At 38.8% G+C, this 23980-nt stretch overlaps 1 protein-coding gene across 3 annotated transcripts in view; it reads left to right on the top strand.

The window, feature by feature from the left end:
* The window catches only part of LOC126183524 (WD and tetratricopeptide repeats protein 1-like), a 207148-nt gene that overhangs the window by 152157 nt on the left and 31011 nt on the right, over positions 1–23980 (top strand). For all 3 annotated transcript variants that reach the window (XM_049925587.1, XM_049925584.1, XM_049925585.1), the window contains exons 13-14: positions 5972–6137; positions 16629–16821. In XM_049925587.1, the coding sequence (XP_049781544.1) occupies positions 5972–6137; positions 16629–16821 (359 nt within the window). The remainder of the gene's footprint in view (positions 1–5971; positions 6138–16628; positions 16822–23980) is intronic.

Here is a 23980-nt window from a genome sequence, read left to right as displayed (position 1 = left end):
TGAAATGTAACAATACTATGAGAAGGAAAGTTGCTACTCACCATATAGCGGAGATGCTGAGTCACAGATAGGCTCAACAAAAAGACTGCCACAAATAAAGTTTTTGGCCATTAATGTTTAACTGCAACAAAAAGTAGTCAGAAGTTTCTGTCATGGAGTCATTGTAGAAGTGAAATTTTATTGTTCCAAGGTGACCATTCAGCGAAGTTGAGCATTTTGAATTCCTAGGACTGAGGTTAGACAGAAGACTTGTTCAAAGGTATCATGATCGAGGTCATGTGCAGAAACAGAATGCTTCTGTCTTCACTATAAGAGGTATCTGTACTGTGTCTCACACTGAAATACAAAAGCTTGTTTACTTTGATTACTTTAACTGTTATTTTCTGTAATGGTGTTATATTTTGGAGCAACACTGTGCGCTCACCAAGAACATTCTTAGTCGAGAAAAGAGCAGTCGGATTGATCTGCAGTGTCAATTTGTAAACTTCTTGTAGGTTTCAGGTGTCTGAGAATCAAACTGTGCCAACCCTGCACACACATTCCATCTTGGGATTTGTAGTTGACAATATTGACTTGAAGAATATACTGCGATATCCGTTCAGTGAACACTATACAGAAAAATTATATGCACTTTGATAAAACTTCCTTAGGTGCCATACAGGAAGGTGTGCATTATTTAGCAGCTTTCATTTTCAGTGGGCTTCCAGTAGAACTGAAAAAAGTAGTGATAAACATAAAGTAGCCAAATCCATGTTAAAAGATTTGTTTGTGGCACACTCATTGGGTACTTTACAGGAGTTGCTCGCAGTAGCTGAGACCTTTTTTCTGTAATGTATTTTTTATTTGTTTACTCAACCACAATTTTTCCTTTGATTATGTACAAATTTTGTAATGAGCATTCTGGAAACTGTGTGCTGATTTTCTCTATGAGGAAAGAGCTTTGGCTCACATGTTCTCATTAAATTGATAAATAAATAAGTAAATAAATAAAAAACAGTGATCTTGATAAAGAATGTTTGTGTATTGTAGCATCCCAATTATGGACTTTAGCAACTTCAAAACTAGTTGTATTTAAATATATGATCATTAAGAATATATTCAGGTAAATTTTGTGAATGAATGAAGAGAAGTGAAATTATAAATAATGTTACTTTCTAAGCTGGTGATAATCAAATATTTTACATTACTTCATTTCTTCAGCATCATTAATACATCAAATGAAATAGCATAATAGGCTCTGTCACTTTTGTGTGCATGAAAAGGTATCCAGTGAACTGACACCACGTCTGTTTCAATAGCAACAGGAATCCCAAATTTTGATGTATTCCCTTTATTGGCATGCCCAAGAGTTTTAACATTCTTTGTTGCATCTTGTACATGTATCTGCTCATGCCATTATAGTTTTGTGGTGGCTGTTATCCACTTCACAATGTGGCATTTCATTTTGCATCTGTTTCATGGAGAAATTTCATATAGATTTACTTCTCAGTCTTCTGTTATAGGTGGTGTAAGCTGGTACTGACCTGACTATTCATTTATTTCTTTACTTTTTGAATATTATTCATCATCAAGCTGATCAGTTTTTGCTGTGTTACCTCAATATACAATAGTTTCCCATCTTGATCTTGGGACTGTTTAATAGTGGTTTTAGTTTCAAAATAATGTGGCCTAATGCCCAATAGAATTTTATTCAAGTTGACATTGCCCATAGAAAACTTGCACTTACTCTTGTTTTCTCCTTGTGATGCTAACTGTGTGCCTTCAGGGCAACTAAGTGTGTTACATATTCAATCTCTGATAACCTGTTTGTTGACGGGACCATAATGTTTAATCTCTAGTCTTTTCTTATGTTACTTCTGTAGTGGTAGTATCAGTTTTCATTCCCAGTGAGCATCTTCACTAGTGTCTGTCAGTGAGTCAAAACAGGGCTTACCACACTGCATTTGCTCAGAAGATCAGTGTGTTTATTAGAAGACAGAGTGTTTCAATTTTAATTCTGGAATTACTTACAGTGGGGCTAGATCACCTGGCTTACTAATTTCTGTGGATATTTCCTGAACAGTAAGTTAAATTAAACTTAATGCGGTGAAATAAATCGCTATATGGTAGGTTTACTATCTATATGGACTTGCTAAAGGTTAAAAGTGTTGTTCCAGCGTGAATGTAAACTTTTTGCAAAAATAATTTTATATAACATTGTTGGAGAACAGCAGTCTTTATTGTCATAAAATTATTTTGAAACATTCTTGATTGCAGCCATGTGATAAGACCGATTTTAAATAATTTTTGTCGAAAATTAAAATTTATTGATATACAGCGATTGGCTGCTTTTAGCCTCAGGGACCATGTTAAAATGATACCTGTACACTTCTGTTAGTGTACAGTTTTTAAGCTTGCCAAATATTTACACCAATGAGCAAACCAGATCTACCATTTTCTTTGTTTTGTCCCTAACATTTATCCCGTCTATTGTATGGTCAACGTTTTGAGGATTTGGCAAATTTTTATTTTTTTAAAAAAATTAAGTTCATGGCTGGATGCCATTGCTGTCATCACACACCGACATGAATGGCAGCTTGCTCTAAATGTAGAAAAATGCAGGTTATTAGAGAAAAGTAGGAACAGTAATTCCAGCATTAGTAGTGTGCTGCTTGGCACAGTCGTGTCAATTAAATACTTGTGCACAATGTTGCAGAGCAATATGAAATGGGACAAGCATGTAAGAGGATGGTAATATGGAAGGTGAATGATAAACTTTGATAAAGGTGAATGGTAAACTTTGATTTTTCTGGGAAAATTTTAGGAAATTGTGGATCATCTATAAAGGATACAGTGTATAGAACACTAGTGCAAACCATCTTGAGTACAGCAAGAGAGTGTGGGATCTCCACCAGTTCAGATTAAAGGAAGACACTAAAGCAGTCCAAAGGTGTGTAGCTAAATTGTTATCAGTAGGTTTGATCAGCACCCAAGTATTACGGAGATGCTTCGTGAACTCAAATGGGAATCCCTGTAGTAATCTAAGGGAGGGAAGTTGTGTACACCATCTGCCTGTGAAGCGTGTAAACTTTGGTCTGTATTTTATCATATTTTAACTGTTTGCCTATCGTGAGGTAGAAGTTGGGGACCAGCCTGCGTTTGTCCAAACAACCATAGAAACTGCCCATGTGACCAGAATACAAGCCCACAGTCATTAATCCGATGCATGAATTCGATGCGGCCTGGTCCACCTTCTTATCTGGCAAGCTATCACGCTGTGCCTTGTGCTGTACAAGCAGGTATTTGAAGAAGCTGCCATTATCACATGAACTAAAATAAAGCTGACAGTTTAAAGTTTTATTGTTGTAAATTGATTCCATACATTCAGGTGGGAATATCTAATTGCTGTTGACTTTTTCCTGACAGTTTGTTATTTTTCTTTGAGACTGCAGTGGCACTACTGGTGTTCCTCAGTCGATAGCACACTGTTTTCTTTTTATTGTAATAAGATATGAAATTTGTTTCTTTGTTTTACAAACATATACACTGCTAAACTATGTACATTGTCACAATCATCTGTTTTCACTTTCTAAAACATTTACACACAGTCCTTTAACAGTTTGTGCTGTCTCACCTTTAACTGTTAAAGTTAACTACCCTCTGTTTATCAGACACCTCTGCATATTGTGTTGCATTACGAGAATATGCTTTTTGTCTGTAGAGCAGGTACATTTTTGCTGCCATACTTCGTGACCTTTGTTTCTGCTGCTTTCATGTTGTGAGTTTTCCGTTCAATGAAGTACAGTCCCCTTATTGTCATAATCATTGCTTATGATTTTTTTAAATGAATAAGTTATTTCTATTGCTTCAGAGAATTTAGTGAATTCATTTCAACATAATGTCATATGTTGTCAACATGTCATCTTGCAAGATGAATATCTATTTCCCATAAATATGCCTGTTTACAAGTTTATTTCTGTATATTACAGTTTAGTGATGAGATCCATAAGAAACAGCATAACAACCAGTATCAAATACCACAAGATGACTGTTGTAATGCACAACTGATGCAATCCTGGGGGAATGTAGGGAAGTGTGTTGTTCTTATTGTATGAATAGTGTCAGATGATGATCTTCTTCATTAATGGAGTGCATGTGGAGAAAAATGATGGCTTATTGACACAAAAATTGTACAAATATAAGCAAATTTTGCCTCTAAGATTCAAGAATGAGCAATATGCAGGTCACTAACATGTTACTCAAGAACATTCAGTGGACGATGATTCTATAATTATATTGTCAGATGATTTGCATCACTCTTAAAATTTATTTAGACTAATTTTAGAACATTCTCATATAAACTGAACAAATTGAAGCACATTACTGTTCCTTTTCCATTCAGAAGCCTCCATTGATTTAAATTTGCAGCAGTGACACACACTGGAGCATTGTTCCACAGTAGATCTCTAAAGATCTCCATAGATAACTCATATTTCACCAGCATTCTAACAATGGCAGAAAGTCTGTGCATTGTTCCTCTCAGGAACAACTGAAGCTGTTTTACGTAAAAAGCCATTGTCCTAACTTATGTAGTGTATCATATTGTCATGTTATCTTATTGTAAGTGAACAAAGTTGTATGTTATGCTGAGTAGCAGTACAAAAATTATCAGGAAGAATGGAAAGAGAACGGTTAGTGTAATTTTATAACTTGTCGGTAGGTGCTGTTACATGTCTTAGGGCTTAATGAGTTACATAAAACACAATTTTGCAATCGTGTGGATCTTCATGGCTTGGAAAGATGTTTCCATTAGATTCTGTGACCCTTTTCCTGTTTCAGTGCTTTAATAAATAAATGTAGTTGCAGCAGTTATCTTTGAAAATAAATGGCAAGTGTCCTCAAATACTTCAAGGATAGTACTTATGGAGGTGGAGCTGAGAGGATAAAAATGTGCCATCCAGATCTTTGATAAAATTTGGAGCTGTAGGTTTCCTGATAGAGTACTTCGATTTAGCTGGTGTGATTTTATGCCTCGCTCATCTATGTGTAAAATTTATATCTGGTGTGAGGTACACCTTTAGTGGTGTGGCCATTACCTTTGTTTTTATTTCCATAGAGCCAAAATATTTCAAAAATTAAAAACTTTCGTATTTTGTGTCTTTTCTCTTGTGTTTTACTGTATTGTAAAACTTCATGTGGATGATACTCGTGATGTACATCTGGTGGAGTTCCCAGCAATATTTTGTTTTTGCTTAGGCGTATCACATCAGTGTCATCTCAGTCTGTGACTTTCATGTTTTGCAGTCTTATAATCTTCACAAGTGGCAGGTCCCATACCTCAATTTGGCTGTCAGCTACAAGCTACTTCCAGAAAAACAGATATATAAAGGCAAGCTGTGTGCTTCTGGGCACTGGTTCGTATCAGCTACCCACCAGCCAATGAAAAACACATTTCTGCAGTGATTGACATAATCAAAACTAATTACAAATAATGAAGTCATACTAACAGCCTGTCTTAAACACTGTATCATTTTATAATGAATTGTGGCAGAGTGTTGAAACGAAATTAAACTTGAAATGTGTCAGAACTGTATGTGTAAACAGAGACAAGAATTTTCCAGGAATAACTTTTGTATCATAAAAATGTGTCTTTATTACAAATTGTATCTTTGATGCCCTGCAGGACTAATGATTTGTAAGTTAAGAATTGGCAGTTCTTTTATTTGTGAACTATGTACTGTTCAACTATTCATTTACATAAGTAATACTAAGTTAATCATTTGCTCTTTTTCTGTGATGACAATAGTGTCTTGTACAACTACAAATTGACTGCTGTGGCCTGTTGTGGATAAATTTAAACTCTGATAATCATTGTAAGAGTCGTCCATTACTCCTTATGGACGCATTAACAATTGTAGTTCACAAATATGCATGTTCTACTGTGTGATGTTTCCAACTTTAATGAACAATGAAATTACATTAATTATTTCAGATAGTGGCTCATCAGATGATGATTCATCAGGCCCATCTATACCATCAACTGATAATATATCTCCATTAGAGAAGTTTTGGAGAGAGAATGCGTATGACTATGAAATAAGATTTTGTGGGCATTGTAATACGACAACAGATATTAAGGAGGCCAACTTTTTTGGAAGGTACTTTCATACTCAGTTCATATTATACTCTAAAATTACAGAATTAGCTGGCTTTTTCTTGTGTGTGTGTGTGTGTGTGTGTGTGTGTGTGTGTGTGTGTCTGTGTCTAACACAGCAACTTCATAGCTGTCGTTAATATCGTATTGTGACTGAGGAGACTGCTATGAGGGCAATTAGGGTATTTTTTATGTATGTACTGTTTTATTTCTTTTGTGATACCATTCCCTGTTTGAAACATCTTGTGTTTTGTGTAGCGTTACTGTAAACTGTGGATAATGTTCACTGAAATTATTACATTCCACTGAGTGTCATGTGACAACTACGTTTATCATTATTCTTAGAGAATAGAATTTTTATGGCCTGAAAATCACCACTATATGAACAGAAATATCGTATGACCAAAAATTTGCAAAAGTATGCACAATAACATAAAAAGAATGATCTACAGCTATTAAACTAAGGTTCAAATTCTGTTATGAAATAAAGCAGTAAGCCAGTTTATGATAAACTATTTAAGAATAAATGCACATGAGAAGCAAGTGAAACTGTGGAATTTGATGTTGTATGCTTTTTATTAACATTACAAGCTGAGTACCCGGCACTGCCCAGGTATGTACTTGTCTGAATCTTCTATTAGTCCTCCTCCTCCCCCCCCACCCCCTCCACCCCCCACCCCTCCACTCTGTCAATTTCATCCTCCTCTTCTTCTCCCTCCTCTCAACCCCTCCTCCTCCTCCCCCCCCTCCTCCTCCTCCTCCTCCTCCTCCTCCTCCTCCTCCTCCTCCTCCTCCTCTCCCCCCCCACTCTGTCAATTTCCTCCACCCCCCCCCCCCCACTCTGTCAATTTCATCCTCCTCTTCTTCTCCCCCGTATCCTCCCCTCCATCTGTCTGTCCATCTCCTCCTTCCCCCTCCTCCCTGTCCGTCTCCTCTCCCCTGTCTCTGTCCATCTCCTCCTCTTCCCCCAATCTCTGTCCGAATCCTCCTCCCCCCCCCCTCCGTCTCTGTCCATTTCCTTCTCCCCCCGCTCTCTGTCCGTTTCCTCCTCCCTCCTATCTGTGTCCATCACCCCCTTCCCCCATGATGCTTGTCCATCTCGTCACTCTCTATGTTATCACGCTCACCCTGATTGGACTCTGGTGGTTCTTAACCCCCACAGTATTTCTTTCCTGATCTCCATTAATGTGATTAGAACATAGTTAATTTGTGATGTCCATATTTTTTTTTTACACCCTCATTTTTACTTCCCTCTTTCAGGTCTGAAAAGGGGGCCCTCAATACTGTAAGTCATGGATTGCGCTTCAAATATGTTGTAGAGGTACTTACCCTGAGTACCTGGCTATCTGGTTTTTTAGCGACGGAACGGAACACAGTACCTCCAGCGTGATAGCAGTGAACCTTTTTACTGCTGTGCTACGCTGATTTGCTTGAAATGTACGTAATGTTATGGACATAGAAATCACGCAATGAACTTTAAAACCGATTTTCTCAAAAACCAAGGCCCGTCGCTAAAAAACTGTATGGCCAGGTACTCAGGGTAAGTGCCTCTACAACATATTCGAAGCGCATCAAAATCCGTGATTTACAGTATGGAGGGTCCCCTTGTGAGTTGGCATATACAGTGAATACCTTGTGTAAATTTTAAAGTAAAACAGATTTCCTATTGCCACTCAACAATTCCTTGTACTTCGAAAAACTTCTTTTTACTCCAGCTGATACGAGAGTGTCATGTTTAAAATGCACAGTGTTATTTGAACCTGATTAAAAGAGAATTTTTCACCCAAAAAATCATTGAAATGGAACTCAGTGTATGATAGCCTTCTTTTTTTCTAACACAGTTTCCATTTTCGTTGACACTTCTTCTCCCACTTTAACACAAACAGCTTCTATTTTATTCACAGTTTTTTTTCCCTCACTTGTTCTGTATGGTTCACTAGTGGCATTTGTGAATGCTCCAAAGCAGTTGTGACAACAGGAATAAATCCAAAATTTGATTTTATATATGAAAGTTTACCTGGAATTTCAGCATTACATATTAATTCTTGGCCTATTCCAATTGAAGCAGCTTCACTGCTATTGAATGAATCAATTATGCTTTCTCATCATTGAAGTTGCAGGCATGAATCCAGGACCTCATCCTGTCAAAATGGGAGATGATGGTGAGGAAATGTGTAGTGCTGACAACTTAAATGCTGCAACACAGGAAGAGGCTTTCAAAAATACCTTTGTCATACACTCAGTAAATTTATCAACATCACTTAATTTACTACAAATCTCTTCTGCAACTCTGTAAGTTATGAGCTAACAAAGTCACTTGAAACATTTCAGCGTATGAATAATGCTTTTAGTGAATTGGCAACTTTCACCATATAAGGTACAGCATCCGTTAAGAAGAGTAGCACATTGTCGTGCTCAATGTCTTTGGGCCACATGTCATGTGTAGATTGTTGAACAATTCACTAACGGTAGAAAAAATTACCTTTTCTGAATGTTCATAGTTATTAGAAACTTTTCTCCTGGACCATCTTCCAAAGCTTCCACAGTGACATTTGCAATATATCTTCCCCTAGAGTCATTTTTTTACCATCCGGTGGCGATTTGGACTCCCCGCCTAACCAAGTATTGATAGGGAGGACACATCAGAGATACTAGGTCTACAGATAACAGCCGCAGCTTGCACCCATGTGAGATGCTGTAGCCACGGCAAACACATGAAGTGGTGCTGCCCTCTGATGAGTGTTTACTGCTAAATAGCACTGCGTGGCTATTGTTAGCCACTCTCTCGTTAATCTCTGAAGTTCCAAGTTATGCGCTGTAACTTTGCCTGATTTACATTTGTGATATGGATTGCTTCCAGGATTGTTATATCCGATTAAGACAACTTTCCTACACTATAGACTTTCTTTGCTAATTCATTCACTTTGGTTATTCATTCGCTCTGTGAACTTTGCTGTCATGTACCTCCAGAACCACCTGTTTTGATTCACTGCCCTCTATGTCACCAGTATTAGTTACCGTAAACTGTGTTCTATCTGCACGGAGTAGGATAGAAAACATATTTTTTTAATTTGTAACTTGTCAATTTTGTTGCACTGTTTTTTTTTTTTTTGTAGCTTTGGGTTAAATAGTCCTTTTTTGCTTCAAAATAATTAGGGAGAGATTCACCAGTGTATTTTTCTAAGAATTCACAAAATTTTGGATGGTTCAATTTACTTGAGGGAATGTCAGCACATAGGAAAGCTGCACAAAGTTCTCCAAAGAGTGAATGAACAAGATTCGTGGGATTCCCCTGGGATTATTTGTAGTGTTTTTCCATTTACAATCCATTGTACTACATGTTTGTGGTTTCCTGTTGCAATATGCTCCTGAATGTTACATGACTTCTGTGCAGTTACTATTACTTTGCACGGTTTCCAATATAGTATTTTACCATCTGTCTTAAATACTCTCTCACCATATCAAGACATGAACTGTTGTAATTTACTTGACTACTTTGCTTCATTTCAGGCATTTTTCGTGAAGTAGACTGAACGTACTTCAGACTTCAACAAGATTGAACAGCACAATGCGACACTTTTTGCAGTACAGGGTCCAGAATGGCATAAGCCACTGTCTTCTCATAGAGTAAGAATGGACTACACAAACTCACTGTTGTATGAGGGGGAAGTCCATATTGTAAATTCAAATAAAGTAGGGAAGGAGGTAGATATATGCCCTTTCTCATGAAACAAAATGAAATGCCCAATTATGAAAAATGTAACACGGAAAAAAGAAAATAGTACGAGAAAATTTCTTTAGTTCTTGAAAGATCAATATGATGAACATGACCATTTACTTGTGAAAATATACCCTGTCAGAGGGAAATGCCCTTCTATGCATAAATATGACTTAACAAATTACAGTAATTCATTAAGCTTTTTCATAACAAGCATTTATATGTACTTCAGGAGTGTGTCAGTCTTAATGGAAAATATGCGTCCTATCACAAAAATCCTGGCACTAATCATCATCATCATCATCATCATCATCATCATCATTGCTTGTGCTGCTGCTGCTGCTGCTGTTGCTGGTGTGTGTGTGTGTGTGTGTGTGTGTGTGTGTGTGTGGCGGGGGGGGGGGGGGGGGATTCTTTTTAGTTACCCAGACACATTGTAAAAATGTACATTGAGGTGACAAAAATTGCAGGGTAGCGATATGCACATATCCAGATGGCGGTAGTGTCACGTACATGAGATATAAAAGGGAAGTGCACTGGCAGAGCTGTCATTTGTACATAAGAGATTCATGTGAAAAGATTTCCAGCCTGATTACAGCTGCACAATGGCAATTAACAGACTTTGAATGTGGAATGGTAGCCGGAGGCACAAACGGGGGACATTCTGTTCCAGAAATTATTAGGGAATTCAATATTCTGAGATCCACAGTGTCAAGCGAATGCTGAGAATACCAAATTTCAAGCATTACCTCCCACTACAGACAATGCAATGGCTGACATCTTTCACTTAATGGCCGAGAGAAGTGGCCTATGTGTAGAGTTATCAGTGCAAATAGTCAAGCAACACTGTGTGAAATAACTGCAGAAGTCAGTGTGGGATGTACAATGAACCTATCTGTTACGACAGTGCAGTGTAATTTGGCGTTAATGGGCTATTGCAACAGACAACTGATGGGAATGGCTTTGCTAACAACACGACATTGGTTACACAGGATGTGTACACTCCAGGACAACCGGAAAATCCGAGAACAACCCGGAAATTTTTTCATCTGGGAGAAAACCGGGAAAAACCTGGGAACTATTTAGAATTCCGGGAATTTCACATTTTTTTATTCTTCAGTTAAATTTTTGTGATTTTGACTGGTAAGAACTGACAAACAGCAAAATGTGTGAAAGGCCTTAAGACGAAGACTATAGAGTACTTCATAACAATAAACTGCTGCTGATAAGCCTGACATCACAACTGTTTACATTAAGTTCATCTGAGCTGTTGCCAGTAGGCTTACGTGCATGTGCAGTTGAGTTGCGTAGGGGCAACACCTTTCCTCGCTTCAGGCTACTTGAAGTATGGCTGTAGTTGTATCAGCAGTAGTTAAAAGCATCCAGATGCTACCCAGAAAAAATTTTCTGGCACGCCCATGCTGCCAGCTTCGCTCATGTGCAGAGCAGTCTAGGTTGTAGTGGGGAGGGGTCTAGTCTCCATCTGAGCCATGTTTATGTTTAGTGATCTTGCTGTTTCCTCCTCATTTACAGTTCTCAAGTCAAATGAAAACAAAATGGATTTCTGTGGCTGGGAGCTGTCAAGTGAATTAAAATACATTCACCAGGGTGTATACGACCTGGGACAACCGGGAAATCCGGGAAAAACCTGGGGGAAATGTGCCATTTGCAACAACAAAACACCATGCATGCAAAAGTGTCTGCAAACAGCAAAAATATGTCAAAGGCCTTAGGGCGAAGACTATGTAATAGTTAGTAGCAATAAACTGCTTTCTATGAGCGTGATGTCACAACTATTTACATTAGATTCATTTAACCAGTTGCCAGTGGGCTCATGTGTGTGCGCAGTTGACTTGTGTATGAGCAGTACCTTCTCACGCTTCCCGCTACTTGAAGTGTGGCTATTAGCTATATCAGCAGTAGCAGCAAGCAGCCAAATACTAACGAGAAAAATTTTTCTCACGTGCCCTAGCTGCCAGATTCGCGCATGCGCATGGTTGTCTTGAGCTGTAGTTGGGAGGGGGTTAATCTCCACGTCACCCATGTTTACGTTAAGTGATTTCGCTGTTTCCTCTTCGTTTACAGCTCCCATGTCAAATGAAAACAAAACTGGTTTCTGTGGCTGGGAGCTATCAAGCCAATTAAAGTACATTCACTTAATTACGGAGGGCAAAAATATATTATTAGTTTCAGTTTTATGGTTTTATTTCATTTCCAAGTTATTAGCAGTCAAGCATTAATCACCTTGCAGAACAATGAAGTTATTTTTGTCAGTTTGCTAAAGAGATTTGGCTTTATTAATTTTTTGGCTGGGGCAATCAATTTATTTGAAACGAAGAGTTTCATTCCAGAGTGTTGGCTAGTTCCTACTCTTCATCAAATTTCAAGTGCACGGTTTCATCTTCTGCCATGTATGGCATTATGCCATAATAAAGAACCAAATATGAGATAGTACAGTACTGGTACGCTAAGAAAATTAACATCCCAAAAATCACACTGAAAAGCTTAATATCAGATGGGACCTACTTCATTGTGAATCTGGAAAAAACCAATGTGCACTTCAAGCCGTATTATGCATTTAAGCATGGTTTCCGAAATTCCGACGCTTTTGGAGTATGCTCTGATATCCTGTTTCTCTTATGGCATAATGTAAGCTTTGTTAGTGCTTTTTACATACGAACGTGTGGGCTTCCTAAACCACTGCAACTGCGCACGCGCAATAATGCCTGTCTTCTGGTGCTATCTGGCAACTGCTAAATCGTACTTATTTCTAACAGTCTCGGGATAGTATTCCGAACGTTGGTTCGAAAAGCATTACTTTCATAATAAATTTCTTTTTATGCAAGATGATTTATGTTACGTGTGAGAAAGTGGGATGAATTTCTTAAATCACACAGCGTATAAAACTGAACACTTTGTGGGCCAGGCACTTACAACAATTTCGAGCCCAGAAGACCAGATGTATCTTACAGTATAACACTCACAAAAAAGATCAATATTACATGTGAAAGCTTTGTTTCTCTTGTAGCTTATTAATCTTGGAGACCAATATTATATGTGAAAGCTTAGCTTTTCTTGTAGTTATACTATGTATATTAATGTAAGCCATTAACTTTTCCTCTTTGTGTGTTCACACTGCTTAACAGTGATCTTGCTATTGGCTGACTATAACACGTGTCGTATGCTCTGAATATCTGCTGTCATCGGCTGGCAAGATCCCGTGGCATGAGATACGACTGGCTTACAAAAGGACATCGCAATCTCTATTTCAACGCTCCAGAAACTAACATCAAGTGTTTGGTGCAATTCAAATTTATACTTTCGTAATACGAAAATATGCAGCGTATATACTGGTGCACATCAAAGGTCTTTCCAAAACTTCTCTCCTTTTTCTTCATCAAAAGTCTTTCCAAAACTTCCCCCCCCCCCCCCCCCCCCTCCCCCCTTCTCGGGCAATTCTAGGCCAGTGTATAAAACATTAACCGTTCAAAGGATTGAGAAGTTTTACAGTTCCAAGGGAAAAATCTGCAGAAAACCTCCTGTCACTTTGCACGGAAAATGTGTATTTTCACCTGGGATAAAGCTATATTTTTTAAAGAGGGTATCCGGGAATTTTTTTTTTCTTCATCTGCGTATACACGCTGTTCACATAATTACGGAAAGCTAAAATATGTTATTAGTTTCTGTGTTCTGATTTTATTTTATTTCCACATTTTTGGCAGTCAGGCCTTAATCACCTTGCATAACAATAAAGTTATTTTTATTAGTGTGCTAAGTAAATGTGGCTTTTATTAATCTGTCCTGCAGAGGCAGTCAATTTATTTCATTCTACACTGTTGGCTGGTTTCCACTATTCACTGAATTTCGAGTGCACATATGGCATTGTGCCATAATAAAGAACCAAATATGAGATAATACAGTATTGGAATTGCAAGAAAATTTGCATCCCAAAAACAGCATCAAAAAACTTAATACCAGGTTGAGCATACTCCATTGTGAATCTGGACACATGAATGTGCACTTTAAGCTGTCTTTCATGACATCATGTAAGATCTCTTAATACTGTATACATATTTACGAACATACGAGCTTCCTGCATCATCATAGCTGCCCATGTGCAGTGACACCTGTTTTTTGGCACTCTCTGGCAACTGCTGAAATTAACTACTTCTAACAGGTTGCAGGAAAATACTGTGAATGGCGCTTTGAGAAACGTTACTTTCAGAGCAAATTTCCTTTCATGCAGGATGAAATATGTTATGTGTGTGAATGTGCACTGAATTTCTTAAAACACAGAGCGTTTGACTCCCATTTAAAACTTAACACATTGAGGACCATCTACTTAGAAGATTTTTGAGCCCAGAAGATGAGACATTAATATCATTATTTAAAATTTTACTGGAACATTTGTGGGGTGTATCATAAAGTGTAATACACACAAAAAGGCCAATATTATATGTAAAAGCTTAACTTTACTGGTAACTACACTATGTACATTAATTTAAATCATTAACTTTTCCTATTTGTTTGTTCATGCTACTTAACAGTGATGTTGCTATTGACTGACTTCAAGTGTCCTATGCTCTGGATATCTGCTGTCATTGGCTGGCGATATCACATGATGTGGGTTACGATTGGCTTACAAAAGCACATTTCCCTCTCGATTTCAATGCTTCAGAAACTAACGTACTGTATTTTGTTGAATTTGAATCTATACTTTCGTAATATGAATACGAAAACATGCAGCATAAATGTTGCTGCAGATCAAAGATCTTCCCAGAAAAAAATTTTTCGTAGTTTTTTTCATTCTCTGAAGTGCCGGGAAGTTCTGTGCTGGTGTATAAAACCTTTACCATTCAAAGGATTGATATTTTTGCAGCTCCAAGGGAAAGTATACTGCCACTCATGGAAAAAGTGTACTTTTCATCCTGGAAGAAGTGTATTTTGACATGGGAAAAAGTGCTTTTTTAACCGGGAAATCCGGGATTTTTTTTTCTTTTTTTTTTTTTTAATTGTCCACATATACACTCTGCTACAGTGCCTGTCCTGGGCTCGTGACTTATTGGTTGGACCCTAGATGACTGGAAAACTGTGGCCTGATCAGATGAGGCCCAATTTCAGCTGCTAAGGGCTGATGGCAGGGTTCCAGTGTGGGGCAGACCCCACAAAGAAATGGACCTAAGTTGTCATAAGGCACTGTGCAAGCTGGTGGTGGCTCCGTAATGGTGTGGGCTGTGATTGCATGAAAGAGACTGGGTCCTCTGATCTGCCGGAACTGATCATTGAGTGGAAATGGTTGTGTTCAGCTGTTTGGTGACCATTTGCAACCAATCGTGGTCTTCATGATCTGAAACAATGATGAAATTTTTATGGATAACGATGTGCCATGTCACCAGACCACAGTTATTTGCGATTGGTTTGAAGTACATTCTAGACAATAAGAATGATTGATTTGGCCAGCCAGATCGCCCCACATGAATCCCACTAAATATTAATGAGACTTAATCAAGAGGCCAGTTTGTGCACAAAATCCTGCACCATCAGCACTTTTGCAATTATGGACGGCTATAGAGGCAACATGGCTCATTATTTCTGTGGTGGACATCCAACGATTTGTGGAGTTCATGCCATGTTGAGTTGCTGCTCTGTGCCATGCAAAAGGCAGTCCAACATGCTATTGGGAGATATCCTGTGAGGTTTGTCACTGCAGTGTGTATATTTATGTTCCTCATCTCCTTCAAAACAGGTGGACTGATTTCAAACCAGACTTGGTAGACATATCATTTACTGCCTGGAAAGAATCCCTGTGGGAGTAAGAACCACCTACCTATCAAAGGGGTGTAACCCACAATGTGCAAATGCCCAGACTTTATTCCTCCAGTACATGAGGCTGAGGGCACGTAGTGACATGCAACAAACTTGACACACAGTGTCAAACCTTTATGAACCTTTCTCACTGACAACCGACACAAAATGATGAAAGGAAGAATGTTTATTGCTAACTACATTTTTTCTGTTCATGCAGTAAAACTGCCGTATCCAATGTGATATTTTAATTTATTACTGCTTTACTGCCAGCTGTATGCATATCACATTTGGCAGGCAGTAGTCACATATGCTGGTGAATGTACATAGAAAATTATAGCATAGTACAACACATTTTAGGAGATACGACATTATAAACATTGGGCTGTGTGGAAATAAAACAGCAGGGTGAAATTTGCTTGAGATACAGGTGAACTCTGAGTACATATCTGTGAAATATGTGACTTGTACATATGTGGCCAGCGCCACGGGTAAAATGCTCCTCCTAAACCCCTGGATCGGTTTCAACCAAACTGGGTGCACAAACTACGTACTATTTGGACAGAAATACTGTGGGGATTATTACGGGCAACTCCTATTGGGGCAGGGGTGACAACATGGGGAGTTGGGGGGGGGGGGGGGGGGGGGATGGACACAGATGAATGGACTCAGCTAATCATTTATAAGATCGCCTGTTGTCATATTGTATTACTTTATTATAAAGATGATTTTTACTTAAAATGAAATGAAAATCTGAGGAGTTGACACAGAAGAAATTGCAAGTAAAGGCATATATTAGGAGACAGTGTGAGAGCTGTGTCTTATGTGAAAAGGCACCCAATTGTTATCTAAACATTATTTTACTGCAATTTCTGGATTTATTAGATTTGATTTCTTCTGCTTGAGAGTTCCCTGTAATGTAGATTCCATCACTATTATGTGATATTATTTTTAATTTATTTTCTTTTCCAGTGATGGCCAGTTTGTTGTAGCAGGTTCTGATGATGGATCTTTCTTTATATGGGATAGACGAACAACAAATATCATTAGAATCCTGCGTGGGGATGACTCAATTGTGAATTGTTTGCAGCCTCATCCAACCTACTGTCTTTTGGCTACCAGTGGAATTGATCCGGTTGTCAGGTTGTGGGCTCCTAAGCCTGAGGTATGTTTGATATCTCCTCTGTGCCACATGATTTGCTGCTTGTGCTATCCATAAACAGTTTTCTTGTGTAGTTGTACATCTGGAGTACTCCAGAACATTTAGTGAATTAAGGAGAAAGTACTTTAGCTTTAAGAATAATATAAGCCCACAATTTTTAGATGCAAGGGATGAAATTCTCAAATATGTTGCTAGTGACATGTAAACGGAAATGGGGAAAGTAAAACAACTAGAAAGAAACAAGTAGATAGAACTTTTAGTGCAGAAGGAAAAATGTAGGAAGTGAACTAAAGCAATGAAGCGGTTCTTGAAAAAAGTTGAATGAGATTTTGAAGGAAATCTAGTCGGAATCTGTTACAACTCTAAAGGGACCAACAGTGTGAGGATGCCTGATTACATATAAAATTGTCTACTGTAGTGGAGCATAACATTAGTGGTGGAAAAATCACTTTATATATCCAGGAAAGGAATGCAAGGGCAGCATCCATCTCGTCTACAGTTGCAAGTTTTGACTACAAGTGATTATTATAAATGATAAAGAGGCCTCCATTACTGTACTCTACAGGGTGTAATGTCATTATCAATCATGGAGTTGAAATGAGAAATTTTTCATATGCTGATTCGCTAAAATTTCGAAGCACATTTGTTTGGATTCGGAATACTCGCACTTGGAACTTATTGTTTCATGGCTACATGTTTCAGTTGATTGAACAAAATGGAAATTTGTTGAAGAAGATGCAGGTCCTGTTCAGATAGTGATGGAAGAGGATGTACAGTGAATAAATCAGGACATTTAGTGAAACCTTAGCATTTTATTGACAGTTGTCTTCTAAGAACTTCCGTAAGTGTTTATGTTGAGGGGGTTTTCCATTAGCAGACACTGCACTGTGTAACCAAGGAACAGGCAATTCAAGGTTTAGAGTTGTTGTCAACAGATGTAGGCCATTCCGTTATGGTGATTCAGAATTAATATCAATCATCATAACTATCGACGAATGTAGTTGTTACAGTTTCTCTCAAAGGTGAAGTGTCAGATGTACTGGCTACTCCCTGACACTGCTCGTCAAACAAAAGTGACTATAGAAAGCAGTATGGGTAAAAGATGGATAGGAACTTTATTCTCTGGAAGTGATTCACTGCTCTGTGTCGTTATTAAACTCATTAGAAGAAATCTTTTAGCAACCAAAGGTGTGCCTGCTAAAATATTACAGCTCACAGGGTGTTTGAAGTATAACGATTTCTCGATTAACACTAAAGTGACACACTTGCGCACCTGCCTTACAACTCAGAAGTGGGTCTATGCAATATCTTTCTCTTCCAAAACATGAAAGTAACAAATATTGTATGTCATTTTGAGTTCCTACAGGAGGCATTGACTGGCTATGAAACATTTCTATTTAATGTTATAAAGGGCACCCATCATGGAGTCTTCTCTATACTAGGGAGCAGTGGAAGTGGTTGTTGGAGAGACAAGGGTAGAAGGTGCTTGCTTGAAACTGATATGATATCTGAAATTGTCAGGTAGCACATTTCAGTAAAGGTTTTATGATGAGAAGCAGAAATAACTTCTTTTAAACAACAGTTCTTTAGGTGAAAAGCCATATGCCAAGAAAATGTCATTTAAAGCAGTGAAGATGCTTTCAGTGAACTTTTCTTGGATGCCTTCCTTCAGAAAATCTTTTGTTGCAGATTTTCAGTTTAGCGTAAACACTTATTTGAGTTTTCCACTGTGACATCAATTACTTCCTCAAGAAGTAACTACATGTGATCTTTCCTTTCATTAGGACCAACACTTTTTCTGTCATGTTATATTGGCAGTGATAGAAGGCAGCTACACAACTTTGTAGCCTGTTTACACTGCTGAGCTATCAAGTTAAAATTGATTTTTAAGGTGCCTGTGACACCTGACTTACTTAACATCTTTTTTTATAGCAGTTTGAAATTGAAATAGTTTTCTCTTCTAGCCACTTAGCCAATGTACAGTTTCTTCCTTCTTTGTATCTGAATTAGAAATTTTCTCCATTTTTCTTGAATGATAAGTTGAGTTATCCTTGACGATCACACAACTGTCTTCTGAACCATGGAGCAAATCTAAAAACCAGTGTTTAAATACATTACTATTCATTTCTTCGTGGTAACACTCAATTTGGTCTGTTTCCTTTGCCTGTTGGTACTTTCAACCCACCATTGCTTTTAGAGTCCAGCCGAATGTGCTTTCTGGTGTGGTTTTCACTGAGTCAGGTCTCATAGAGATTAATAATAGGGCAACAATGATTTTCTTTCCTGATATTGTGGATTTTTTGTAGGAAAGTAGTCCTATCCACAACAGTATTGAATCTCTCCAACAGAATGCATCTTCCATCATTACATTTTCTGTACCTGAATCACAAAGCAGAATTTTTCCACTCGAGTGGTGGCTCCCTGTGAAACCAATCTTGTCATGTGAAACATCATTTACCAACCTACTATTGATATAAACCCATCCAGGTAATAGCAGCGTCACCTGGTGACGAATGACAGCTAGTCAGACACATGCACAATGCGTGTAGTATCAGTGAGTGTGCTGTCCGTGTTGTAGAATGAGGAAGGTGTGCGATCTGTATGAGTTTGACCAACATGTGGTGAGTGTCTTCAGCATGTGACGAAACCAAGATGAAACCACTCCCAGACATTGGGCGGTTGGGAGGCCACCCCTCATTACAGATATCGGATGTCGTAGGCTGGGCTGACTGGTAAAACAGGACAGGCTGCAACTTGTGGCAAAACTAACATCAGACTTTTATGCTGGGCAGATTACAAGCATGTCTGAACACACAGTGCACCAAACACTCATAACGATGTGCCTCTGCAGTTGACGAGCCATGCGCACACTAATATTAACACCACGACAGCTCCAACTATGGCTGAAATGGGCATGTGACCATCGACACTGGACATTGACACAGTGGCAGTGTGTTGCATGGTCTAATGAGTCCTAATACCTTCTTCATCATGCTGATGGGAGGGTGCAAATGCATCGTCTTCCAGGGGAACAGCTTCTTGACACCTGTAGTGCGGGACGGAGACAAGCCAGCGGTTGATACATTATGCTCTGGGAAACATTCATGTGGGCATCCATGGGTCCAGTGTAGCTCATGCAAGGCACTGTGATAGCCAAGGAGTATCTTACACTGGTTGTAGACCACATACACTCCTTCATGGTGATCATGTTTCCCTACGACAGTGAAATTTTTCAGCAAGATAGTGCACCTTGTCACAAGGCCAGAAGTATGATGTAGTGGTTCAAGGAACACAGTGGCAAGTTCCAATTGAAGTGCTGACTCCTCAGCTTGCCAGATCTGAACCCGATTGAACACATCTGGGATGTGATTGAACGTGTAGGATACTCACTATGTGTACAGAATTCCAATACATTATGATGAATAAGGTCTTCCTGGAAGTCGTCCAAATCAGTGAGGTTCTCCCACTAGTGTCTTTTCTCAGAAATGGAAAAAACATCATTTCTTGATCACGGGCTTCCATTGCTCGTGCTTCTGCATTTATTCTCTGTACAGTTTTGCAGCGAGACACCTTACACCTTTACTGTTGCAGTGTATGATGTGAATAAAATTTTATCACTTCTGGCATCATTTTTAAGCTTGTGAAGAAATTGACATACATCATGTATGACTTCATTTGTTTGGCTCCATGTGTCTCAGAACTCAGTTGTTTTAACTTGCGAACAGAAATAACAGTATTATGTGGTGAAAATCACTACTCTGTCCTGTATTATGTGGTGAAAGTTACTACTCTCTCTTTGTAGATGAACTTTTCCATACAGCACACACATCAGCATTTCCTTTATAGTCAGGAGACACAAAGTTATGCCAGTAACAGGATGAATAAATTGCAGTATTGCAACATTAACCCTGTTAATGATACATGTTCAGTTCTTAGTTGTTACTTCTAATGATGCTACCTTGGCGGCACCTGTGGCAGGAATGAAACTGTAGGAACAGTGTAAGCTTAAGAGTCTTGGACAAAGGTAGAATAAGCCAAAGGCTTCTCATTGGCACTTAGAAATGGAGGGAAGATGAAGGATTAAAGAACTGACCTACTCCTCCCAGCTGCCACACTCACTACTCCCTAATATAATAGTATGAGACATGTAACGTATAGGAATGTATTCATAGCAGATATGAAGGTAAGCTTTTGGAAAAGCAAGGATTAGCATTATTGTATGCCAACTTACTGTGTGATTTTTTTTGTTTCCTCAGCATTCTTGATTAATGAAATATTTCCTCGCAAAGTTAACAGTTCCATTTTGCTTACAGTAGTTAAACTACTGGTCTAGTCATCATTTTCAGGTTGTTCATCTGATAATCTTTTATGTCCACAATGCCTCAATTTCAACTAGACTGTGAAGAGTTGTTGGTTTTGCTCTTACAGTTCTTTGGAGCCAGGTTGTTTTCCTTCACCAACATCATTTTACAGTGAAATGGAAATGTCCTTAGTGTTTTTCAACTGTGAGTGAAGGGGTGAGGGATGATATAATTGGAATGTTTGATCCTAAGCATTGCTTAAAATGAAATCAGTGTCTTTGTTTATAAAGGTCTCAGATGTGGTATAGCTGGAAAACACTGAAGTGGTGTGTGTTTTGTGGAATAATGGTACAGGCATGGGAAAACAATTGTGCATAAAAGATCATTGTAGGTTCCAGAAACAGAGCTGTGCTTTCATAACTTCAAAGCCAACAATTCTAAAGTCTAATTGGCATCCAAGAAGGAAGGATACACATGACTTACGAGGTGGAATCCAAAATGTTTGGGATTGGTGCTGCCATCTAGAAAGTAGGAGTAGTAGATCTTTGCACCGCTAGGTGACTAGAGCTGCATATCTGACGAGTCAGTGTGCGGAGTGGCATTCAGCTTGGAGGACATGTTCTGTGTCCACAGTGATTTCCGTAAGGCTCTGTTTGGTGTGTGGTGATTTTACAATGGATCTGCGAACAGAACAGCGCTTGTGTATAAAATTCTGTGCGAATCTCGGGAAAAGTGCTACGTAGACCTTTGCAGTGATTCAACAAGTGTTTGGGGGACAGAGCATGAGCCGTACGCGTGTGTTTGAGTGGAAGAGCTCGGGCTCTCCAAGACCCAAAAAATCAAGACAGGTGAAGAGTATGATCATCATTTTCTTTGATACCAAGGGAATTGTGCACAAAGAATTCATCCCACCCAACCGAACAGTGAATTGTGCGTACTACTTTGACGTTTTGAGACAGCTCCGTGAAAACGTGCGGCGACAATGGCCCGAACTTGGGCATCAAGGGAACTGGCTGCTGCATCATGACAATGCACCCTGTCACACATCCTTGCTCAACAGGACCTTTTTGGCAAAAAACAACATGGCGGTTGTACTCCACCCACCATACTCGCCAGATTTGCAACTTGCAACTTCGCGCTATTCCCAAAACTGAAACTCGAGTTGAAAGGCCACCGGTTCGACACTAGAGAGGATTCAAGAAGCATCGCTGGCGGTGATAAACACCCTCAAAGAACAGGACTTCCGGAAAATGTTTGACCAGTGGCAGAAGTGCTGGGACTGGTGTGTATGTGCGAATGGAAACTACTTAGAGGGTGATGGTGACCATTAGTCCAAAGGTAAGGTTTTCAACAGAGGGCAGCACCAGTCCTGAAAATTTTGAATAGCACCTCATATGTTGATAAAATTTCAGGAGTCATATTACCTTACTGTCTAAGTATAAGATGTTCTGTTACGTACAGAAGTTGGATAAGCTCCTTGAGAAGAAATGAAGACGTCTCAGACCCCTGATCTTCCTGACAAGACTTTAGGTCGAAAAAGTTGTACCTTTGTTCACCAAACTCAAACACCATATTAACATGCCACAGAGGATTAAACACTATACACACCTGGTACCAGCATGAGAAAAGCTTCATGAGATCTAAAGAATGGAAGATATCAATTTAAAGTAGCTTCTTCACCTCCATCGTCATACGTCATATATCATCTCTGCTAGTCTTGGGAATGGGTTGACAAATCAACACCATGACAAGCTGAAGATAGCAGTTGTGAAGGAGTTTGCACAGCAGGAGGCAAATCTGATCACTCAGAAAAATCCAAAAAAGAAGTAGGATGTCTACAGAAATTAACTTCACTGAGAAATATGTGGACAGGGAGAGTGCAGAAGTCCTTAGCAAAGGGCTGAATTCTACCAATAACAGATTATCTCAGCTCTCTGGAGCATGTAGCTGCTTCACTCTCACCAGAACTCTCAGCATAGTGCTGCCATGAAACATCTAAAATACTCACCAGTGTGTCAATGTTTAAATTCCATGTCTTCAAGAAAATTGGAATGATATATAGAAATATGTGCGAGGACAAATTAACTGTAATCTTACTAGCCTGGAAGGCAACACAAGGTCATAATATAATGTGTGGACTACAGAAAGAAATTTTTCAATCTGTTCAATGATGATGCTTGCAGGCAGTCTCAACCACCAACAATAAAATGGAGAAGAAGAAGGAAAAGAAGGTGGTAGTGGTGGTGGTGGTGGTGGTGGTGGTGGTGGTGGTGGTGGTGGTGGGCACTCTTTTCAGTACATTAAGCTTGCCACATAGTCCTTAAAGATCTTTGATCTTTAACAGCTGTGGGACCAGGATTATATGGGCTTCCTTAGGTACATAAGGAAGCATCCTCTGAGATCACTTACTAGTAACACTGCCAAACCCACATAGCAGTTGACAAAAAGTTGAAAAGTTTTCTCTGTGAATACATAAGGAAGTGGGGACACAAAATTCACATCTCTTCTGAATTTGTCCAGTACCTCAGATGATTGAGTCTTCAAGATATGAATATTTAAGGTTAGTTTTGAGGTGTCTTCCTCTTGGTGGGAAGTCTGGAATCCCTGGAAGCAATTTGTGAAAAGTTAAATGATTGTTTTGCAGAACTATTCAGATGTTGTGCATTATCAGCTTCATTTTTGATAGCAAAAAATATCAACAAACTAATTGGATAGCACTGGATAGTGCCTTATTACTGGTTGTATTGTACCTATACATGAAATATTTTGAGAGAAAAGCATTAGAGTCTGCTAAGTTCAAGACAATATTCCTAATATGAAATTTATGATGGAACATAAAAGAAACCAACTACCTTTCCGTG

The sequence above is a fragment of the Schistocerca cancellata genome, chromosome 4 (genome assembly GCF_023864275.1).
Source record: "Schistocerca cancellata isolate TAMUIC-IGC-003103 chromosome 4, iqSchCanc2.1, whole genome shotgun sequence".
Taxonomy (NCBI): domain Eukaryota; kingdom Metazoa; phylum Arthropoda; class Insecta; order Orthoptera; family Acrididae; genus Schistocerca; species Schistocerca cancellata.
The sequence above is the reverse complement of the archived record's forward strand: the minus strand, read 5'-3'. Positions and strand labels throughout refer to the sequence as shown.